The 19,406-nt window shown below is 34.3% G+C and overlaps 1 protein-coding gene across 1 annotated transcript in view; it reads right to left on the reverse strand.

The window, feature by feature from the left end:
• Window positions 1–1,549: 1,549 nt before the first annotated feature.
• LOC144977036 (uncharacterized) overlaps window positions 1,550–19,406 on the reverse strand; it is a 50,540-nt gene continuing 32,683 nt past the window's right edge. Inside the window, exons 3-9 of the mRNA XM_078921753.1 lie at window positions 16,309–16,440; window positions 15,101–15,290; window positions 13,609–13,831; window positions 12,425–12,588; window positions 9,452–9,662; window positions 8,854–8,997; window positions 1,550–8,068 (exon numbers count right to left, since the gene is read on the reverse strand). Coding sequence (XP_078777879.1) covers window positions 7,904–8,068; window positions 8,854–8,997; window positions 9,452–9,662; window positions 12,425–12,588; window positions 13,609–13,831; window positions 15,101–15,290; window positions 16,309–16,440 — 1,229 coding nt within the window. The 3' untranslated portion in view covers window positions 1,550–7,903. The remainder of the gene's footprint in view (window positions 8,069–8,853; window positions 8,998–9,451; window positions 9,663–12,424; window positions 12,589–13,608; window positions 13,832–15,100; window positions 15,291–16,308; window positions 16,441–19,406) is intronic.

Raw genomic sequence — 19,406 nt, forward strand, 5'->3', positions numbered from 1 at the left:
TACATTTGACTGTTTCCCTCACACCAAGGGTATCCGGTCAGGACCAGGACAAAACCGAGTAATCTCATCCCAAGACAAAGACAGAAAGCTAGTTGGAAAACAGATATTGGGGGATAAAAGACACAGTAAGTACCTCCCTGCCCACTATGGGAGGTCAGGATCCCAACCCAGTAAAATTTGTTATTCTGAATGTATCATGTAAACATTGTGTATTCCTCTTTGTTGGATCTTGTGCTTGAATCCGGATGAGACTTATAGTTGATCTCAAACGATGGCGATTAAAAAATTCAAGATTAATATGAAAAAGCACCCAAAATATAAGGAAGATAAAGGGGACCGGTTCAAATTGGGAACTGAGGTGGATTCCTAGAGCAAACTATCAATGTAATTATTTTGAGATCAACTAATAGTCCCATCAAAACACAAGCACAGAATCCCATGAAGAGGAATACACTCAAATGTTTATAAAATATTATATTTAAAAAAAAAACCCAACTAGATCAGCACTTAACAGAGAAGATTTACAAGGGAAAAAAATATATTCCAAAACGAATTATTTGACCTATTTGACAGTTTCCCTCTCCAGTCTGGGCCAGGACAAAACAAAGTAATCTCTTCCCAAGACAAAAGACAGAAAGCACATTGGACATAGTGGAATAGAAGAAATAGCAAAGGTGACCTCCCTGCCTACCTTGGGAGGACAAAACGCCCCCTCCATCTGGACCAATTTTGTAATGAAAGCAGAACGTCATTTGTTTTTAAGAGTTTTACGGCGCTTGCAACACATTAAGGTCATATCAGCGCCAGTAAAAAGGAAGGAAATGGGATAGTAAAAAGTTCTAGAATTACAATTAAAGCACACAAGAAAAGGGTAAGACTAAGGGGAATTGGTTCAAATAGGAAACAGATGTAGATTCCAAGAGCACACTATCAAAGTACTTAGTTTGAGATCACCTAAAAGTATCATCCAGACACAGGCACAGGTCCCAAGAGGGATAAAGTTTTTTGTTTTTAAGGGGTTTTACTGCGCTTGCAACACATTTAGGTTATATTACTATTAGCGCCAGTAAAAAGGAAGAAAATGGGATAGTACAAAGTTCTAGAATTACAATTAAAGCACCCAAGAGAAAGGAAGACAAAGGGGAACTGGGAACAAATAGGGATCTGAAGTAGATTCCAAGAGCATACCATCAATGTACTTAGTCTGGGATCACTTATAAGTCACCTGGACACAAGCACAAGATCCAACAAAGAGAAATACACTCAAATGCTTACATTTCATTATACATTTAAAATAACAAATCTAATAATATATAACAGAGAGATGGAAAAAAATATCTCCCAAAACAATAACTGCATTTGACTGTTTCCCCCTCAGTAAGGCCAACATGCCGGGGCCAGGACAAAACTAAGTAATCCCATTCCAAGTCAAAGACAGAAAGCAAGTTGGAAAACAGATATAGGGGGATAGAATACACAGTAAGTACCTCCCTGCCCACTATAGAAGATCAGGAACCGCACTCAGCAAACAGAAACGAACGTGTCATCATTATAGTTATAGTATTATGGTGTTTATTTACATTTTACATAAGGTAACAACTGAGTGTGGGACAAAGATCATCAAACATGGCATGGGTTCAGTCAATTAGACATGGATCATTTGGACACTACACAGTACCCACATTGCTCATCATCAAATATTTATAAACAAAATAAATATAGATAAAATGTTCAAATAAAAGCTACGATATCCATTTATGGACATATTATCTTTGAGTGAGGCTGCAATGATCACTGTTTTGGTTTATATGTAACACTTCACGAAAACAAAATGGATTCCCACAACATTCGATTACAAATTACTTATAGGTCTTGCATACAAAATGAACAACGTTCTGACACAAAACGGTCTACTTGTAATTCTAAATCAAAATCCTTTCCTTACAAGGCAAAATTCCAGATTCTTACTACTATCTCGAAATTGACCTTTGTAAAAAGAAATTATAAGTCTTAATAATAGTACACCAATATGGCAGTTTAAGAATATTTGAAAATAACAGAAGGTGCATAATATTGAAATGAAAGATAATATTTTCAACAAATACAGACCCGTCACAGGCTAAAAAAAACATTCAATCATGTATATTCTACATCTTTGCAAAGAATGCGATTAAAAAAAAAAAATCAGTGTAAATCAAACTAACATATCATTTTTAATACGAATCATTCCAACAAAGTCTGGTAGTTCAATCTGGATACACATTTTCACTAAAACGTAAAGTGGAAAGCAAAAATATTTTTACCATTCTTTCGAGTATGGGGTGGTGCAAATTCCAAACATATATATATTTATATCCCATTGCTTCAAAGCAGTATAGTATTATGTCGGGGTTATTTTGATGCAAAAAAAAAAATTAAAAATTTTAATGTCAAAAATATTATAATTAGTTTCAGCTTATGTTTTATTAAATAAGAGAAAATGGATATGAATTCTTTAATGTCAAAAACTGAAAGCTCACATTTCAACCAATCACTTCAAATTTAAAATCTCTTTTTGACTTCTGGTTCACCTTGACATAAAATACAGGTTTGCGGCAATGGGTCACATATCGTCCTAAAACAAATAGCCAGAGTAAGATTTTATAGTTATGGTAATCATAAAATTACAAAACTATCAATCATTTCATTTGTACAATGAGTACCACATAGAGCAGTGGCTCTAAAAGCCTTGGTTAATTAATATCCAAAGACAGATTTTATAGACATGTTTTTGTTTGTTTTTAAGGGTTTTACGGCGCTTGCAACAAATTTAAGTAATATAAGCGCCAGTTAAAAGGAAGAAAATGGGATAGTCAAATGTTCTAGAATTACAATTAAAGTACCCCAGAAAAAGTAAGTCAATGGTTCAAATAGGAAACAGATGTAGATTCCAAGTGCACACCAAAAATGTACTTAGTTTGAGGTCACCTAAATGTCTCATCCTGACTCAAGCACAGGTCCCCACCAAGAGGAACACACTCAAATGTTTACAAATCATAATCCCATAAAACTAAAAACAATACAGTGCATAACAGAGAGATGATTTACAAGACAAAAAATATCATCTCCCAAAACTCTAACTCTACATTTGACTGTTTCCCTCCCAACCAGGGCCCAGGACAAAACCAAGTAATCTCATTCCAAGACAAAAACAAAAATAGGGGGATAGAAGGCACAGTAATTGCCTCCCTGCCCACTATGGGAGTTCAGAAGCCCCTCCCAGTTTTATAGATACAGCAATTACAGAATTATAAATAGTTTCCCTGGGACAATGAGTGACGCATAGAGAAGTGGCTCTAAAATCTGTGGTCAATTGTCACTGCAGCGTGGAACTTTCAATGCAATTTCCAGCTTTTGTGTCTCCCCCATCACAATATTAGATTGAAGTGAAACGTGCCTGAGCTTGGAGGCAATGTCATTTCATCTCACTTTTCATAATCGTAGCCGGCAACTTCCAGGTAATATATTGTATGTTATGGTTAAGTATGGCAAAATGAAATTGAAAATAATAGGAGTCCTTTGTAAAAAAAGAAAGAGGCATTGATCACACATACTAGTAAGGCACACAAAGAATTATACCACAATAGCAGGGGTGGAGGACATGGGAGAAGAAAACATTAAGTAACAGGCAATGAAGCAGAGCTGGTAGACAAATTAAAAAAAATCAAACGACAGACGAGTAGATTTATATATTCTGCTGTGCAAAGGTAGAGTAACATATTGACATAACAATGATTTCTGCATTAATGGCATAAATCACACGTTACTAAAACCAATCATGTGTGAAAGACAGGGTACCATGTCTGAAGCCAAATTGTGTTTTTCCACTTGTTAAGAATACCCAATACTGTACTTTAAGATGTCAAGAATTTTTCAGGTTTGTTTCATAAAAAGTGTAGATACATCACTTTTCCTTTGGGTAGTCTTCAATTCTGCTTTAAAATAAAAACTGATAGATAATTTTTCTGGTTTTGAATGTAAAATTTATTTTACAGGCATGGAAAAAGAGAGATTTTTACTTTCGTTTATTTATCTATTTTTTTCAGAACGTGTTCATATCCCTAGATCTATACCATTCCCGTTAATTAATTTCACTACTATTTCATTATGGGTTTCAATTGATAAAATGTGCAGAAATAATTTGATTCGAGTGAGATCTTACAAATTCACAATTCACCTGGTGAACATTGACCATGACAATATTAAAATGTAAACATACAAATAGCATACCTGTTGTCATCAACTAAAAATAAAATGATCTGTACAACCCACTAAGTTTCAATGACGAACTATAAAAAAGAAATAAAACCATAAATCCGCTGATGATTTTATGAAGAAAGAAAAACATGTCATACTGAATTCTTGGAATAATTGCAGCACATTTTATGCTGTTTTTTCTTCCTTCTTAAAACTTGCAATAAAATAACTGATGTCCTTTCTAAAAAATAAAAGAAAAAAGTGGATAAAAACCCAACGGATGCTTATATGAAAGAGATGACTAGGTTAGTGAAATTGAAATAAAACTTAAATCTGTACATTTTACATTTTAAATTGAGGACAAACTAATCTTTATTTTAAAATTATCATGTGACAATTGACATAAAATTTACAATTTACAAGTATTAAAAACATGACTGATAAAATTCTAATAAATGTTTGAATAAAAGAAAGAAAAAAGTAGTCATTTATAAATCATTAATAATGAGGGTTTTAACTGGTGTCCATGTCGAATACATTCCTTATCTGAGCAGATACATGCAGTCTTTTTTATTTATAAGAAAAAAATTCATATTCACTTAATGTTTACCAAAAAAAATAATAATTTTTAAATCATATTTTAAATCAAAAAAATAAAACAAAAAACAGTTGAATTCAGTTATATAGTAAGAATAATTAATAATCATTTTCTTTCATTTGTATTTTCTTTAAAGGTGCTTTAAAAAGTAGTCATGAAATGCCATTCACCGGTTGTAGATTCAATTTAAGGCAATATTCTTAATCAAGTGTTCATGAAGCAAAATACGATCGTGGTAGTCTAAAAATTAATCCAATTTCCTTCTCCGCTGTTAAAATCACTCATCCCAATCGCTGTCCAAAATAAAATAAATAAATAAATAGATAAAGATAAAAATCAATGACAAAAAAGAACATGTGGTTTTGCATCATTTCTGACACTGTCTGTAGAAGATAAATAAATGATATAAGTGAATCAATTAAATTATGTACAGACTAAAACAAACAACAATTGCAACACTATACATATGTACACACACTCTTTCTGACACTCAGTTATCAACCTATTTTTCCTTTCAACAGGAAAAAGAAAATCTAATACTAATAGATTACCTCTTTTGGTCTAGGTCATATTCAATACACTTCACCATTAAAATAGTGAGATTGATTGTATTTCAACTAATAATTTCTCAAAAAATCCATCTCTTTTATTACAACAGTTAACTTTCTTTTCATCAAGAGAACAGTAAGAGCAATGCCGCTCCAATTTCAATGGTGCCCAAGTCATTTTGCATTTACTGCTTTTTTGGTGAAAAAGATAATTTATTTTGGTTTGTTTTTTTAAGGGTTTCACAACGCTTGCGACATATTTAGATTATTTCAGCGCCAGTAGGAAAGAAAAAACGGGACAATCAACAAATTCTGGATTTATGATTAGAAGCACACGAGAAAAGGTAAGACAAAGGAGAATGGTTCAAATAGGGAACAGATGTAAATTCCAAGAAACACTTAGATTGAGATCACCTAAAAGTCTCATCCAGACATAGCACAGGATCTCACTTATGGAAATAAAATCAAATGCTTATAAATCATTATATATTCAAAACAAAAAATATGCATTTGATTTTCTCTACCTGCTAAGGATTCCCGCCTGGACCGAGAACTTAATAATCTCAACTCAGAACAAAGACAGAGCAATATGGAAAAGAACAACAGATATAGGAGGATAGAAGACACAGCAAAAGTGAACTTTCCACCACATTCTGTGTAAGAGAATAACAAAATCAATTGATTTGGTCCTCACCAAAACAAACCGCCAAACAAAAGAAACTGAAAATGAGATGAAGGTCTTGGTTACAAGACAATGATAGAAATGTACAAATTTGAAAACTTTAAACATCTTATTCATTTCTTGTTATATTTTATATTGCTAAAGTAGTAATGGTAGATAATGGAACAAAATCCCACAATAATAATCAATCGCTTGAAATTCAAGGATGAGTATCTCAAAGAAAGGTACCATAAATTTGTTGCATGGTTCGATATGTCAAATTCAAAGAAATCAATATAATTTCATTACTCTCTTTCTATTTACCATTTATTCAATAATCTGAAACTATCTGGAAACAAACACTGTGAATATTGCTGTTTGAGGCTAAAAAATATTTCAAGAAAATCAACACAAAACACAACACCATATAAAATCAATAATTTGGCTTTTGATATACATGTTTCAATCAACATTCATAACATCTCTTTTAAATAAATACACTTAGCCTATGGCAAGCAAATAGATATTGATATTGGGAATGAGACTTTCTGGAAACAAAAAACTGTGAATATTTCTGTTTGCAGCTGTGAAATGTTTCAAAAAAATCATTGATAAAGTTCAAATTTTTAATCTTAACGCAGAACTGACACAAGAATGAATGAAATAATCATATATCCTTTTATAATGACACTTGAAACATTTAAGCTCAAATTCAACTTCATCAATGATTTAACTCTTTCTTTTTAAAACTCAGGGAAATAAAATAGTATGGTACATTGTAAAAATAAAATGTCATTGCATTCATGGTAACATCGTACTTAACAGGTCTGATACTAGAACCATGAATTCGCTGCACAATAAACGAATGAATATGATGAGTCATAAGATAGAATCTGATTTTTCTACTTGAAGTAGGTACTTTCAACCACAGTATTACAGTGAAATGAAGTCAACATTAACAATTCCACTTTTTACACTGTCTTTTATGTACATTTAACGAATATTTAAAATAAAAACAAACAACAAATTAGAATTCTTAAAGCCCAGACAAATCAAATAACAATTTTCCCTTTAATGTTTTACATGTGTGATTATACATCTAATGATGAGAAAGAATTTATAAAATTTTGTTTACTGTTGACTGGTTGAAGTCAATTTAGACTATTAAACATTGCCTGTTAAAAATAACTCCCAAGAAAGCATTAAATAATCATCCTAAAGTCAAGAAATAATTCTTTTTTTGTGTGTGTGTTCTTCTCATTCAACAAATAAATAAAAATGAGACCAGTTCTGTGTAATGATTAGCAACGCATAAATGCTGCCTGAAACTATGAATCCTGGAAGAAAGAAAAAAACAGAGTACCTAAAGCATCAATGACACAAATCAAAACATGAATAAGTATTGCCAATGCTCCAAACAATTACATTTAAGGGAACAAAATAAAGAAATAAATGAGATTTATTTTAAAAATTCTTATTACAAATACATAGTATTTGTTTTTGTTCCTTCATTTTGTCCTGGTTTTAACATACAATTGTTTGCATTTTCAGTGTTGCCGATTCAGGAGGAAAAAATTTCCTGAGTTTTTACAAGAATTGACCCCAATCTGAACTCCAAAAAAAAAAAAGACAATACGTATTTACTTTTTTCCATTTAACGGGTGATCAGGTGATAGGAAATATACAGAGGTTATTTAACATACTGAATTCCATAAATATATGGAAAATCGGCAACTTGAATTTTGTAAGGGGAAATGGGAATTGATCCATTTTCTCCCATGATTTGTGCAACTGAAGCTTCATACCATCCTTATTTTATTCTCTCTTTAATGATTAACATCTTTAACCCAGATATGGCAGTCATAAAAAGGCCCAGTTCTTCTCATTGGCAATGTAAGCCTCAATGGCGTGCTGACAATCCACAGACAACCACCTCTCCAACAAGAGGTTACATTCAGTCTCATTGGTCAACTCCATCTTGGTGCGGTAGTGACTTCGAATCAACAACTTGGTTGCCTCCAAAGCCTGGAAGAAAAGATTATTTTAAAAATTACATTTAAAAAACAAACAGGACAGATAGAAGCGGAGGATGAAATCAGGAAGAGAGGGCGGGAGATTTAGAGGAGACAAACCATGTGAGATCATCACAGGTCTGGTTTAGAGTCACTGATGCCAAATATTTGAAATGAATCTGTAGAAGGCAATGACACCTGAAAGAGCTGAAGATGATGGCGCAGGTTTAAGAATTATTTTTTTTCTTTCACAAAGGACATTAGGAGAAGTAAGAGGGGTGGGTGTTTACTTTATTACCTTGATTTTTTACCTTGAAGCAAGATCATTTTCTTTCAAAATCCTAATTTTCCCCATTATTAATCTGATTTTAAAAGCAAGGATGAAAATTTACATGGTGTGATTAGTAATAAAGGTGCGAACCAAGAAGCAAGAGTTGTATCACAATTACTGCTAAACTTGTGACAGTGGTAAGGTATAGAATTAGCTAGACTGAAATAAAATCCTGCCTGTCAAGGTTTATTGATTCAGATTTCTTCATTTATGACTTAAAGTTAAAGATCATGATATTTTCTACAAGATGTTGGAAAGGTGAACTTATTCTCTTGTTAAAACTTAGTCTTAATTAAATGCAAATATTACTGGCTGAAAAAAGGATATGCCACAGATACGAGTGTTCGTCCCGTAAGTTGAGAAATTGTATCTGCAAATTGCAAAACAGTATACCTGACTTTAATGAAACTGACTCGGTTCAACTGTAGGCTGAGGCTCTAAAAGGACTGTAATAAAATCTTCCTCACCTTAGCAGACGATGCTGCCATGTTCTGTGCCCTTGGAATGACCTCCTGCATCATGAGAGTTGGCCAGAAGACTTGGGACACAAGACCCAGCTGATATGCCTCCATAGCTGTTATCTTTCGGCCTCCAAAAAGAAGTTCATTTGCCTGATGACAGTTTACAACACAGTAAATGAAACAAGCTAAAAGCACATAACATTCAATGCAATAATCAGGTTTTTTGAGTGTTTTTTTTTTCAAACATAAATTAACACTACCTGTACTACATTTAAACTGTACAGTGAGATTCTTAATTTCTCTAAAATCATAATTTTGTCCATTAATGCTATAAAGAAAACAAAAAGAAACACGAAAAAATAAATGACATTTCAACCCTTTGTCTTCATCATGGGACATTAGTTCCAAAAATAAAGTTATAAAATGAATACTGAGAGAAAAAAATAGCATCTACATTTATAGACATATAGCTATATATCATTTGTAATCTATCTATACCCTACCATCAATCAATTAAAAGAAAAACCTGCATAGTGTCTAAAATTGCACTTTTGCCACTGTCTTTTGTCCCATTATTCTTAATATTTAATATATACACACTTACAGATGGAAGTCCTAGGGTGTTGGGTAGAGTGAATGAGGAGCATCCTTCAGGCGTTTGTGATAGTTGTGAGTAAGGTAGATGGAATGAGGCCTTGTCGCTGGCATACACAACGTCACATAACAATAGCAATGACACGCCTAAACCGACAGCTGCCCCTGAGACAGCGGCTATGATGGGTTTGGGAAATGAGATGAAAGTCTTTGTCAGCTCCCTGGAGAATACAAAAAAAACAAAGAATGTAAAAAAATTGAGTACCTGATCTCCTGAATGCTGGAAAACTGTCAAATTTCCAACAATATCACTGACAATTGTTCATTTTTTCAGAAGAGATGAAGAACACAAGTTTAAGTAATTCCACATTTTAGTTGAATGAGTTCATTTATGTTCTCATTATTTTCTTTCCTCTCACTCCATAGATAAAAAACAACAAAAAAGGTAATGTGTGTGGGGGAGTGGGGGTAGGAGAAATAAACCAAATGTGAACCAACATGTTTTAAGGAATGTAAAAACAATAAAAAAAACAAGTGCATGAAGCCCCTAAATTGTAAGAAATCACAACCCTTAAAAGATTTTCCAAAGTTCAAACAGTGCTGAAGGTGACAAAAAGTTAAAAAGGAGGGAAATTTTTAACTAGTGCTTATACACCCCATTTTTAGTGCATTAACCCCCACCTTTAGAGCAAATGAGATTATAAATCATCATGACATTTTGAAGAGTGGGAAACTGCACCTGTATGTCCCACCAACTGCCAATACATTGATTTAAAATTATATTTTTTTTGGTTTTGGGGAGAGGGAGGCACGGCACAGAAAATCGTGCTGAAATTGAACATTTAGCAAAAAGCCCCGGTTTCTGTGATCTAGCCTGAACGACAGCACCACTTGCTGATTACAAGAGATAAAGCTGTCACTGAGTAATTAATTACCGCTGCAGGCGATTGAGTAAGGTTAGATCACTGTGTAGCAAAATTATGCATAAAACATGCATTTTAAAATTATTCTGTGACTAAATGTTCAAATTATGAGTCAGTTTTTCTTCAGTTTACTTAAAGATCCATCTTTCTTCTTTTAAATGAAGAAATTTCATCCAGAAATAAATTATTAAGGTTTGAAATAAAAAGGCACCTAAAATTAGAATTTTACCAAAAGTACATTGAATAAAATATTAATTGTATTAAAATGTCACCGTACAGATTTGATTTTTTTACGTTATGTGATAGTTAACATGTTCTATTTTATCATAGTCAAAACAGAATTGCCATTTAAGCGACGGTTATTGAGTTATGGTCATTTGAAGTGAAATCAGCTAAAATCCTTGAAAGTGAAAGAATGTCATGTTACTGAGTTACTGATAAAGTTAATAATTTGAATTATGTCTTTATATTTTGATGTGTAATCCGTAGCAGTCTATTAAAACCGCACATATCATAAAGCCAATGTTTATCACGGGTTCTCTATCATTTAAAAGACACCAACAATTGCTTCTTAATATTTATTTAGGACTGGTATATATCCCAAGTAACAACTGATCAAACAATACCAGCTATCAAATCCTGTGATTTGAACAAAAAAAAAACAAAAAAAAAACCATCTTTACAGCATCCGCGATAAATATTGGTACTTATAATTGTAAGATTAATACTCTGTCTTTATCCAAGTTAATAATAGTCAAATTCCACAGTGATATTTCCACTCGTTAACTTGTTGACATTTTCCTATAATATATGCATTACCAGTGATGTGGAGATTATTTCTGGCCCAAATCCTCAAACCCCACACCACCGATAGACTAGTGTCCGATCTAGAGGGTAACTAGTAACTAGTGATTTATATCGTAATACTACAGAAACAAGGATAAACTCCGACTCATGGACTCTTAATGACTATTATTTGCCTATATAAATCGAAAGGAAACTCTAATCTCTGGGGTGGAAAGAATGTCAAATGTAAAACGCCTTCAAAGACAACATTGCATCACAATGACCGACACTAACACGAGGGATGATTTTAAAAAGGAAGCAAAAGATTATATTTAACAGTAATCTTTATTATGCTCGGTGGATTATGCGATAGACTATAGAATCCGTTCATCAGTAACATTGTTTATTTATAATCAAATAAACATTGAATTTTCACTACAGCCGAAACTGCAATATCGGACAACATTGCTGGTAGAAAGCATTATTAAGTCAGTCATGCCACTATACTTTGCACTGTATTAAGAAAAAGCAACTCTCTTAACAAATTATTTTGGATTCAATGATCATTTCCTATTGATATGAAATTACACTACACTCTGCTATACTAGCCTACTTCGTGAAGAATGGATATTATTCAACTTAACAAGCATGTAACTTGGCTTTGGTGACTTAAATGAGCAAGAAATTTATAGCACTATAATTTGCATTCTCTTGTCTTTCTTTTAAACCAAAAAAATTTTTGGTCTACGGTGACATTATTTAAATATTTCACTTACATAACGTAACTTTTTATGGTCTTCTTACAATTTTATGTCTAAACTTATCTATGGTTTTAACGATCAACGGCGCAAAGGATTGTTATGAGTTTGGTATCATAATAAAATTTGATTTTATCTCGTTTTGTTCACACCTAAAACAATTCATTAACATAACATAATCTTAAAGTGTGCTTGATTAAAGACACCAATAAAATTGGCATATCGTTGAATAAAATGGTCAGTCAGAAGTGCTCGTACAGGTAGCACAATGAGGTCAGTCAGGGGTCAGGTAGTCGTCGAGGATAGAGATTAAATGACTTCGATTTTCAGCTAAATGTTTGTTCGTTCGGTGCCGTGGAGGGAGGGAGGAAATTACCTTTTCTTAAAAGAAGGAAATTCCTCCTTTGACCCCGAAATCGCAGATTTCCGCGGATCAGAGGAAACCATCAGCATTGTTCAAAATAAAAAAGTAAGTTTATTTTTAAGATAAAGTTTTACTGAGAAATGTTGTCCTACCTGATTCTCTCTGCCATTTGCCGAGCTGCCTGCCTCCTATCCCCAGTCACTAGATAGTGGAGATCAGTTCCAGAGCAAAACACAGGGCCAAAACCAGAGAATAAGACTAGATGACTGTCGTCATACTTGGCTGAATTCATGGCAGAGATTATTTCTTGAATCACCTGAATAATAATAAGACATCAAACATTTCTTGGTCACCATAGTAACTGGGGCTTCAGTGAAGAAATAAGTTGCTTTTACAATCTTCTTTGAAAAAAATGATATGATGTCGTGTTTAGCAAAATCAAACACAGCCTTTAAAAGGCTTAATCAGAAGAAAGGAAAAAGAATTTATAACTTTGGTTGGAAAAGATAGAAAACATTAAAAATCTTCAGATGGGCCCATGCTGATCATTTTGAAAATCTTATGTTATGCAATGCAAAATGAGGAATATTATAAACTTTCAATGGACCACAAATAAATGTTAAATTGAAACAAATGTATCAGTTTCAGGATTTTGTTTTGTAAAAAAGCAATTTACGGCTCTTACAATACATTTAGATCATATATGTGCCCATAAAATAGGACGAAAATGGGATAGTTAAAGAATTCAAGATATACAACTGAAGTCACAAAGAACAAGTGAGATAAAGGGGACTGGTTTGAATAGGGAACAGAAGTAGATTTAAGAGCACACAGGTGTACTGATCACCTAAAAGTCTCATCCAGATGCAAGCAAAGGATCCCAGAGAGAGGAATACATTAAAATCTTTAATACAAAATATATTAAAAATTATTAAGTGCACTTACAACAGAGATAATTTACAAGGAAAAAGATCTCCGAAAATCAATTATAATTATACTGGACATTTAACTGTTTCCCCCTCAGCCAAAGACTTCAGCCAGGGCCAGGACAACATCAAGTAATCTGATTCTGAGACAAAGACATAAAAGAGATAAGAAATATAGGGAGATAGAAGACACAGCAACAATGAGGAGGTCAAAAACCCCACCCAGTTTCAGGATTCTACATTGAGTGATTAACATCTAAACAACACAAAATTCTCCTTTATGGTCTCTCCTCTCCTGCTGTGGGAAAAGAAAGAAAAGAAAACAATGAGAAAGAAAAGAACAAACAAACAACCAAAGAAAGAAAGAAAATTAGAAAAACTTAACTAAAAGAGAAAGAAAATTTACATACAGCTGGGTTGAGAGCATTCTTCATCGGCGTCTGGGTATTGAGCCAAATCTGAGTAAAGTGGAAACACTTCTTGACAACAATCTGCTTGTAACGGAATGCACATTCAGAGGCTCGAACACTGGCCCTGCGCTCCACAGCACCGCCAAAGCCTGACGTCATGGAAGATGAGGAGGTTGTAGTAGTGGTGGAAGACACTAGATTTCCTAGAACACTAATATTCGACCTGAAATTATTGTGAAAAAAGGGGCAAGATGAAAACATGCTTGAACAAATTGGGAGGGAGCTGTTTCTTTTACCAGATATGCTACAGAAGAGAATCATCATTCTCCATGGATGGGATGGATATACAAGAATTTTCAAACATTTGACACAAAACCACTATATTAAATAATTTAAAGAATAAGGGAAATGATTTAGCTATACAAAATGAAAATGAGTGAAAAACTAAGAGATTGGTACCAAAACAATAAAATAATAACAATTTTCTTGAAATGTTGAAAACGTGTAGGGAAAGAACAAAACTATTTTATCTTTGTTTAATAACATGGGAAGCAATTCTTCAATTCTATTGATGCCAATCTGTCAGTTTTTGGATCATCTGTAATAACCAATCAAGGAAATTGATAAAAAATTAAACTTCTCCGTAGTTCCTCAAAAGAACAATACTTTTTATTTTTTTAAATAACAAGAAATTAGTAGGAAAATGCCAGAAGACAATAGAGAATAAAAATTTCGAGGCAGTGATGGTGGCTCTACCGGCGACCTTACTGGTATTTATTAAACATTTTTTATTTGCCCATGATGGTATTTGTAGAGAGCAAACAGCCTGGATTGTTTTTGGCGACTGGCCAATGTCAGCAAACCAAGTGACAAAGTTAAGATCATATATAATAAAGAAAAAACAGAAGAAGAAAAATAATAATTCTTAGATTTTTAAGAGGACTTTCCTTCTACTTTGAATAATTTGTAGCACTACAAATATTGGCTCCAAATGCAGATCTTCTACATAAGCATCTTTTATTTTATTTTATTTTTTTCAATTTGAGGAGAAACCTTTTCTACAAGAGCACAGAGAATTGGGACTTTGAAATATAATTTAATCCTGCTGTTGGAAAATTGGAGAGTTACCAGGTTAGATAAAGGAGCTGTCCTGCTTTCTCTATGAGAAACAACACATTTTATAACATTCAAAAAGGCAGGTCTGATGAAGTGTTGATTAACTCACTCAACCCTAACACCGACTATATCCGTAGTTTACCCGGATTACTTTTATCCCATGCCTATTTATTACATTTTTCTGAGACAAATTATAGGCGTAGTATCAAAGCTGATATTTTTAGTTTGAGCATGTTAATGGTAGTTGAATAAAACGATCTATGTACATGATCATTTTGAATGCATTTTTTCCAATTTTGAAAAGTAGCAAAAATCTCCAGGATTGAGTAAGTTAAGACAGCAAAACTACTTTAACCTAATTAACTCATCCACCGACCTTGCTGTAGTTGTAATCTTTCCCCCTTTTTTCCCTCCACGCTTGACCCCAGGAATCAATTGGTCAGGCAAGTTGTTCAGGAATGACTTGTATGACATGCTGCAAGGACTGAGGGGCTGGTCATCCTCATCCAGGACTGAACTGCCACTGGTCACACTAAATGAGGTAGGGACGTCTGCTAAGTAGGTTTCTGCATGAAAGTGGGAATTGAAAATCATGGTTTATATCAAAGGAAACTACACCCCCCCCCCCCCTCCACTGCTACCATGTTCAATGCCTTCACAATATTTCATTTATTGTCCTAGCAGGTTATAAGATGGAACCATACTTCCATTTAATACAGTTCAACTTTTAATATAGTTCAAGTTTTAATACAGTTCAAGTTGTCTATTGGACGTCCTTTTTATAAGAACGTTCTAATATTTACCACTTTCTATAGCCAGGCACTCAATCACACATGTATCAAGTGGGGTTAACGTGTGCTTTAAGTGCCCTATCAAAGGAGGCAATGCCGGGACCAGAATTTTTTACAAAGACTGTCACCAATCAAAGAAACATTCTGCCTATTTTTTATTTTTTTTCAATTTGAACGTCCAATATCCAAATTTCTTTTAAAATGTGTAATCTCTTTTAAAAGACTTCAGAGCCAATTGCGACCAATGGAGCCAGAATTTATCCTGATTTCTAAAGCATTAAATGGACAATAGCAATTGCTTTGCTACTCTTTGGATAGGATGCTATTGTATCCCAAAGTACTTTAACCTAGATCTAGCAGACCCAGCGACCAAACCACTTCTTGTTGGAGAGGGAGGTCAGGAAAAAAATCTGGACTTCATGCAGATTTGGTAGAGGCGCGAGTGCTCAACTAACTGAACTATTAAAAACAACAAAACTTGAGCTTTTATATAGTGCAATATCCATTAAACAGCTCAAAGCACTTTACAAAGGGTCCCTGACTGGCAGCAACATGTAACATGTAGAACGAGACAAGACGCCTGTTAGGCGATATTACAATTTTTTGTCTGACTCATTTTACACCTGAGTACAGTGAGAGAATGTGAGTAAAGAGCCTTTTCCAAGGACTAAACTATGAGCTGAGTGAGGCTCGAGCCCAAGTTTCCAATCCGAAGGCGAGTGTCAACCACAGGACCACATAGAATAAGCTCATACCCTAATTGTAAAAGGTTTAAGAATGTTGAAACACCAACCTGATGCCTCTGGGGAGACAGGGTCAGGACCCGATGGTTTGGAAGGATCGGGATTGTCCGGGCTTCCTGAAGGTTCTTTGACTGTTGTGAAATGAGGGGGTGGTGGAGGAGACACTGGGCGCATTGGTTCATCTGAAAATCAAGAAGAAAAAATCAATAAGCACCCAATTCAAAGGAAACCAGAAGCAAAGAGTAAGAAATATTTTTAATTTTAATAAAATATATTAACAACTCCTCAAACTGGTTGTTATGACGGGATGGTGCCACAATGTGAAATTAAGTGGCCTCGTACAAGAACATGATGACCCATATTTTGATACATTTGAGAGAATCAAAAGCAAATTTCATGGAAAATATGGTTTGGAATAGCAGCTGTGTTCAAAAGAAATGCATCAATTTGTTTAGTACTGAATATTCAATATGACTTATGAATGATATATTTTTTGCAACTCATAATATTTCAAGACAATTTGTTGGCAAGTTTATGCACGCACCGGACACATAATTAGACCCCCCAAAAAATTAGAATTCTGAACTTTAATTATAATCAATGCCTACTCATAAAATATATAAAAACGTTACCCAAATCTCATTTATTTATTTATTTTTACGAGAGAGAGAGAGAGAGAGAAAGAGAGAGAAAGAGAGAGAAAGAGAGAGAGACAGAGAGACAGACACACAGAGACTCAGAGAGAGATGAGAAAGAGAGAGAGAGAGAGAGAGAGAGAGAGAGAGAGAGAGAGAGAGAGAGAGAGAAAGAGAGAGAGAAAGAGAAAGAGAGAGAGAGAGAGAGAGAGAGAGACAGAGACACACAGAGAGAGAGAGAGACAGAGAGAGAGAGAGAGAGAGACAGACACACAGAGAGACGGAGAGAGAGAAAGAGAGAGACAGATGGAGAGAGACTCGGAGAGAGACTCAGAGAGAGACTCAGAGAGAGATGAGAGAGAGAGAGAGAGAGAGCGGTTCCACGCAACAATACAACGTAGACCAAAGATCACAACGAACAGAAAATAGCGTAGTAACGAGCGTCGTTGAATCACCGTCGCCACTACTGCTCCCTTTGGTAAGATAATAATTTGTCATGTTAGTGAAATCGAAACCTGTCTGTAAAGAGAAAGGGTGGGTATCTTTTTGTTTATTTTTTTTATTTCTTCTCATTACGGCCAGATAACATTTACTTTTAATATCGGTAGATAAAAATAACTCTTAACCTGTAAAAAAGTCTCTAACCCGACAATTCCAAGAAGTTTCAGGTTTGAGACTTTGTGATGATTTGAAGGTCATTTTAATCAATGGGCATTTGGAGTAAACGCTTTCTGACCAATATAAATGTGTTTCGTCGGGGCGCAGTCCATAAAACCGTCGTGTTTAATCATGAGCCCAATTACCCACGATATCTATCCATATATCAGGGATTTTCCTCTTCCCTTTCATTTAAGCTGCTTATCTTGCCTAATTGTCTTATTTATTTCTATCCATCTTAACATTATAAGGCCGTTGACGTTGATACACACAACACACGCATGTATAAAACAATAATAAAGCGTTTAGGCTTATTAAGTTTGTCATACAATGAGGTTGCGAGTTAGGAGGCTGAGGGAAAACAGGTTTTGCTTGGCGCGCTTTGAGGGTCTCAGAGATTACGAGATACTTAACAGTACGCTAGATGTCACGTAATTCACGGGACATCCAGTCAGTTCCATTTTTAATTTTTAAAATGTTTGTGTGCACATAAACGATGGAAAAGATTGAGGCCTCGGCGGCCGAACGCTAAGGTGTCTCTCGTCTGGTAACAAAAGTCAAGCAATTGTGAGAAGGGTCAGAGATCGACTGGATCTAAATGAAAAAATATAATGATTGCAGAACTCAAGTCCCCAGTCTGGTGTCCATAGATAAACCATTTTAAATAGTTTCTGACATGTGAAAATGAGTAACTGGATTAAGACAGTAACAGATCCTATCAGTAAATAGTACAGTACAGTGAAACGTATAGAGTATGGCAAATCCGTAAAAATTAGGCTGAATCACCGGCTCATCACATTATTGTCGAGGGAAACAAAGAGACCATTTAAAAATGTTTTTTTTTGTGTGTGTGTGTTTTGTTTTGTTGTTTTTTGTTTGTTTGTTTTTGTTTTTTTGTTGTTTTTTTTTTTTTTTTTTTTGGGGGGGGGGGGGGGTGGACAAGATAATGGTAACTGTAATCGATGGATATTTGAAGAAAGAGTTTTCTGGTCAAAATGAAAAAAAAATGGGTTGTTTTGTTTTTCTTCAGAGCACGATAGAACAGGCGTCGATCCACAGTAAGATGACGACCAGACACACCATACCACAATAAATTCCCAAACGCTTTTTAAACATAACGGTGGCCAGAAAACGTCCACTTTATTTATCGATTGGGAAATATGACCCGACAGCTCGTCCTTAAGAAATCTCGGGTCTGAAATTTGATGACAGAAGTAGAAACGTTCCCTCGCTGAGTTGTAAAAAATGCATTTTGTCAGTGTATGATAGTATAGCTAATACATAATCTTACTAAGGCTTAGGATCTTTCAGAGATATATTATAAGTCCTTTTAAACATTCCATGCGGGAATCGCTTTTACTCTAACGTTGAATTTTCACCAAGAGAGCAGCTCCGATACGACTCGGAGTTTCAATGTCGAATCATTATTGTTGCAAGTGGTTTTGTGGTATGTGTACACTACTCAGCTTCTGACGGGGGAGGGGTTGGTCAATGGTTCGAGCCCCTGTGGGCGGTGCAAAGTCGAGTCATTGGAAAAAGGGTTCTTTTACAATACTAACAATCTCTTACAGTGCTCTAGCGTAAACAAAAACAAAACAAAAAAGTACCTCTTCGGTAACAGCGTTATTTTTTTTTTATCGAAAACCACTTAACATTATTATTATTATTATTATCATCATCATCATCATCATCATCATCATCATCATCATATATATATATTATTATTATTATTATTATTATTATTATTATTATATTATTATTATTATTATTATTATATCATCATCATTATAGTAAGAGCGACTTGCAGGCGTCATGTTTCGTCCTTTACATTATGCGTCGTAGGTTTGCGACCAACG

Source organism: Berghia stephanieae, chromosome 7 (genome assembly GCF_034508935.2).
Source record: "Berghia stephanieae isolate SIO BIC M18660-M18661 chromosome 7, UCSD_Bste_1.3, whole genome shotgun sequence".
Classification (NCBI taxonomy): domain Eukaryota; kingdom Metazoa; phylum Mollusca; class Gastropoda; order Nudibranchia; family Aeolidiidae; genus Berghia; species Berghia stephanieae.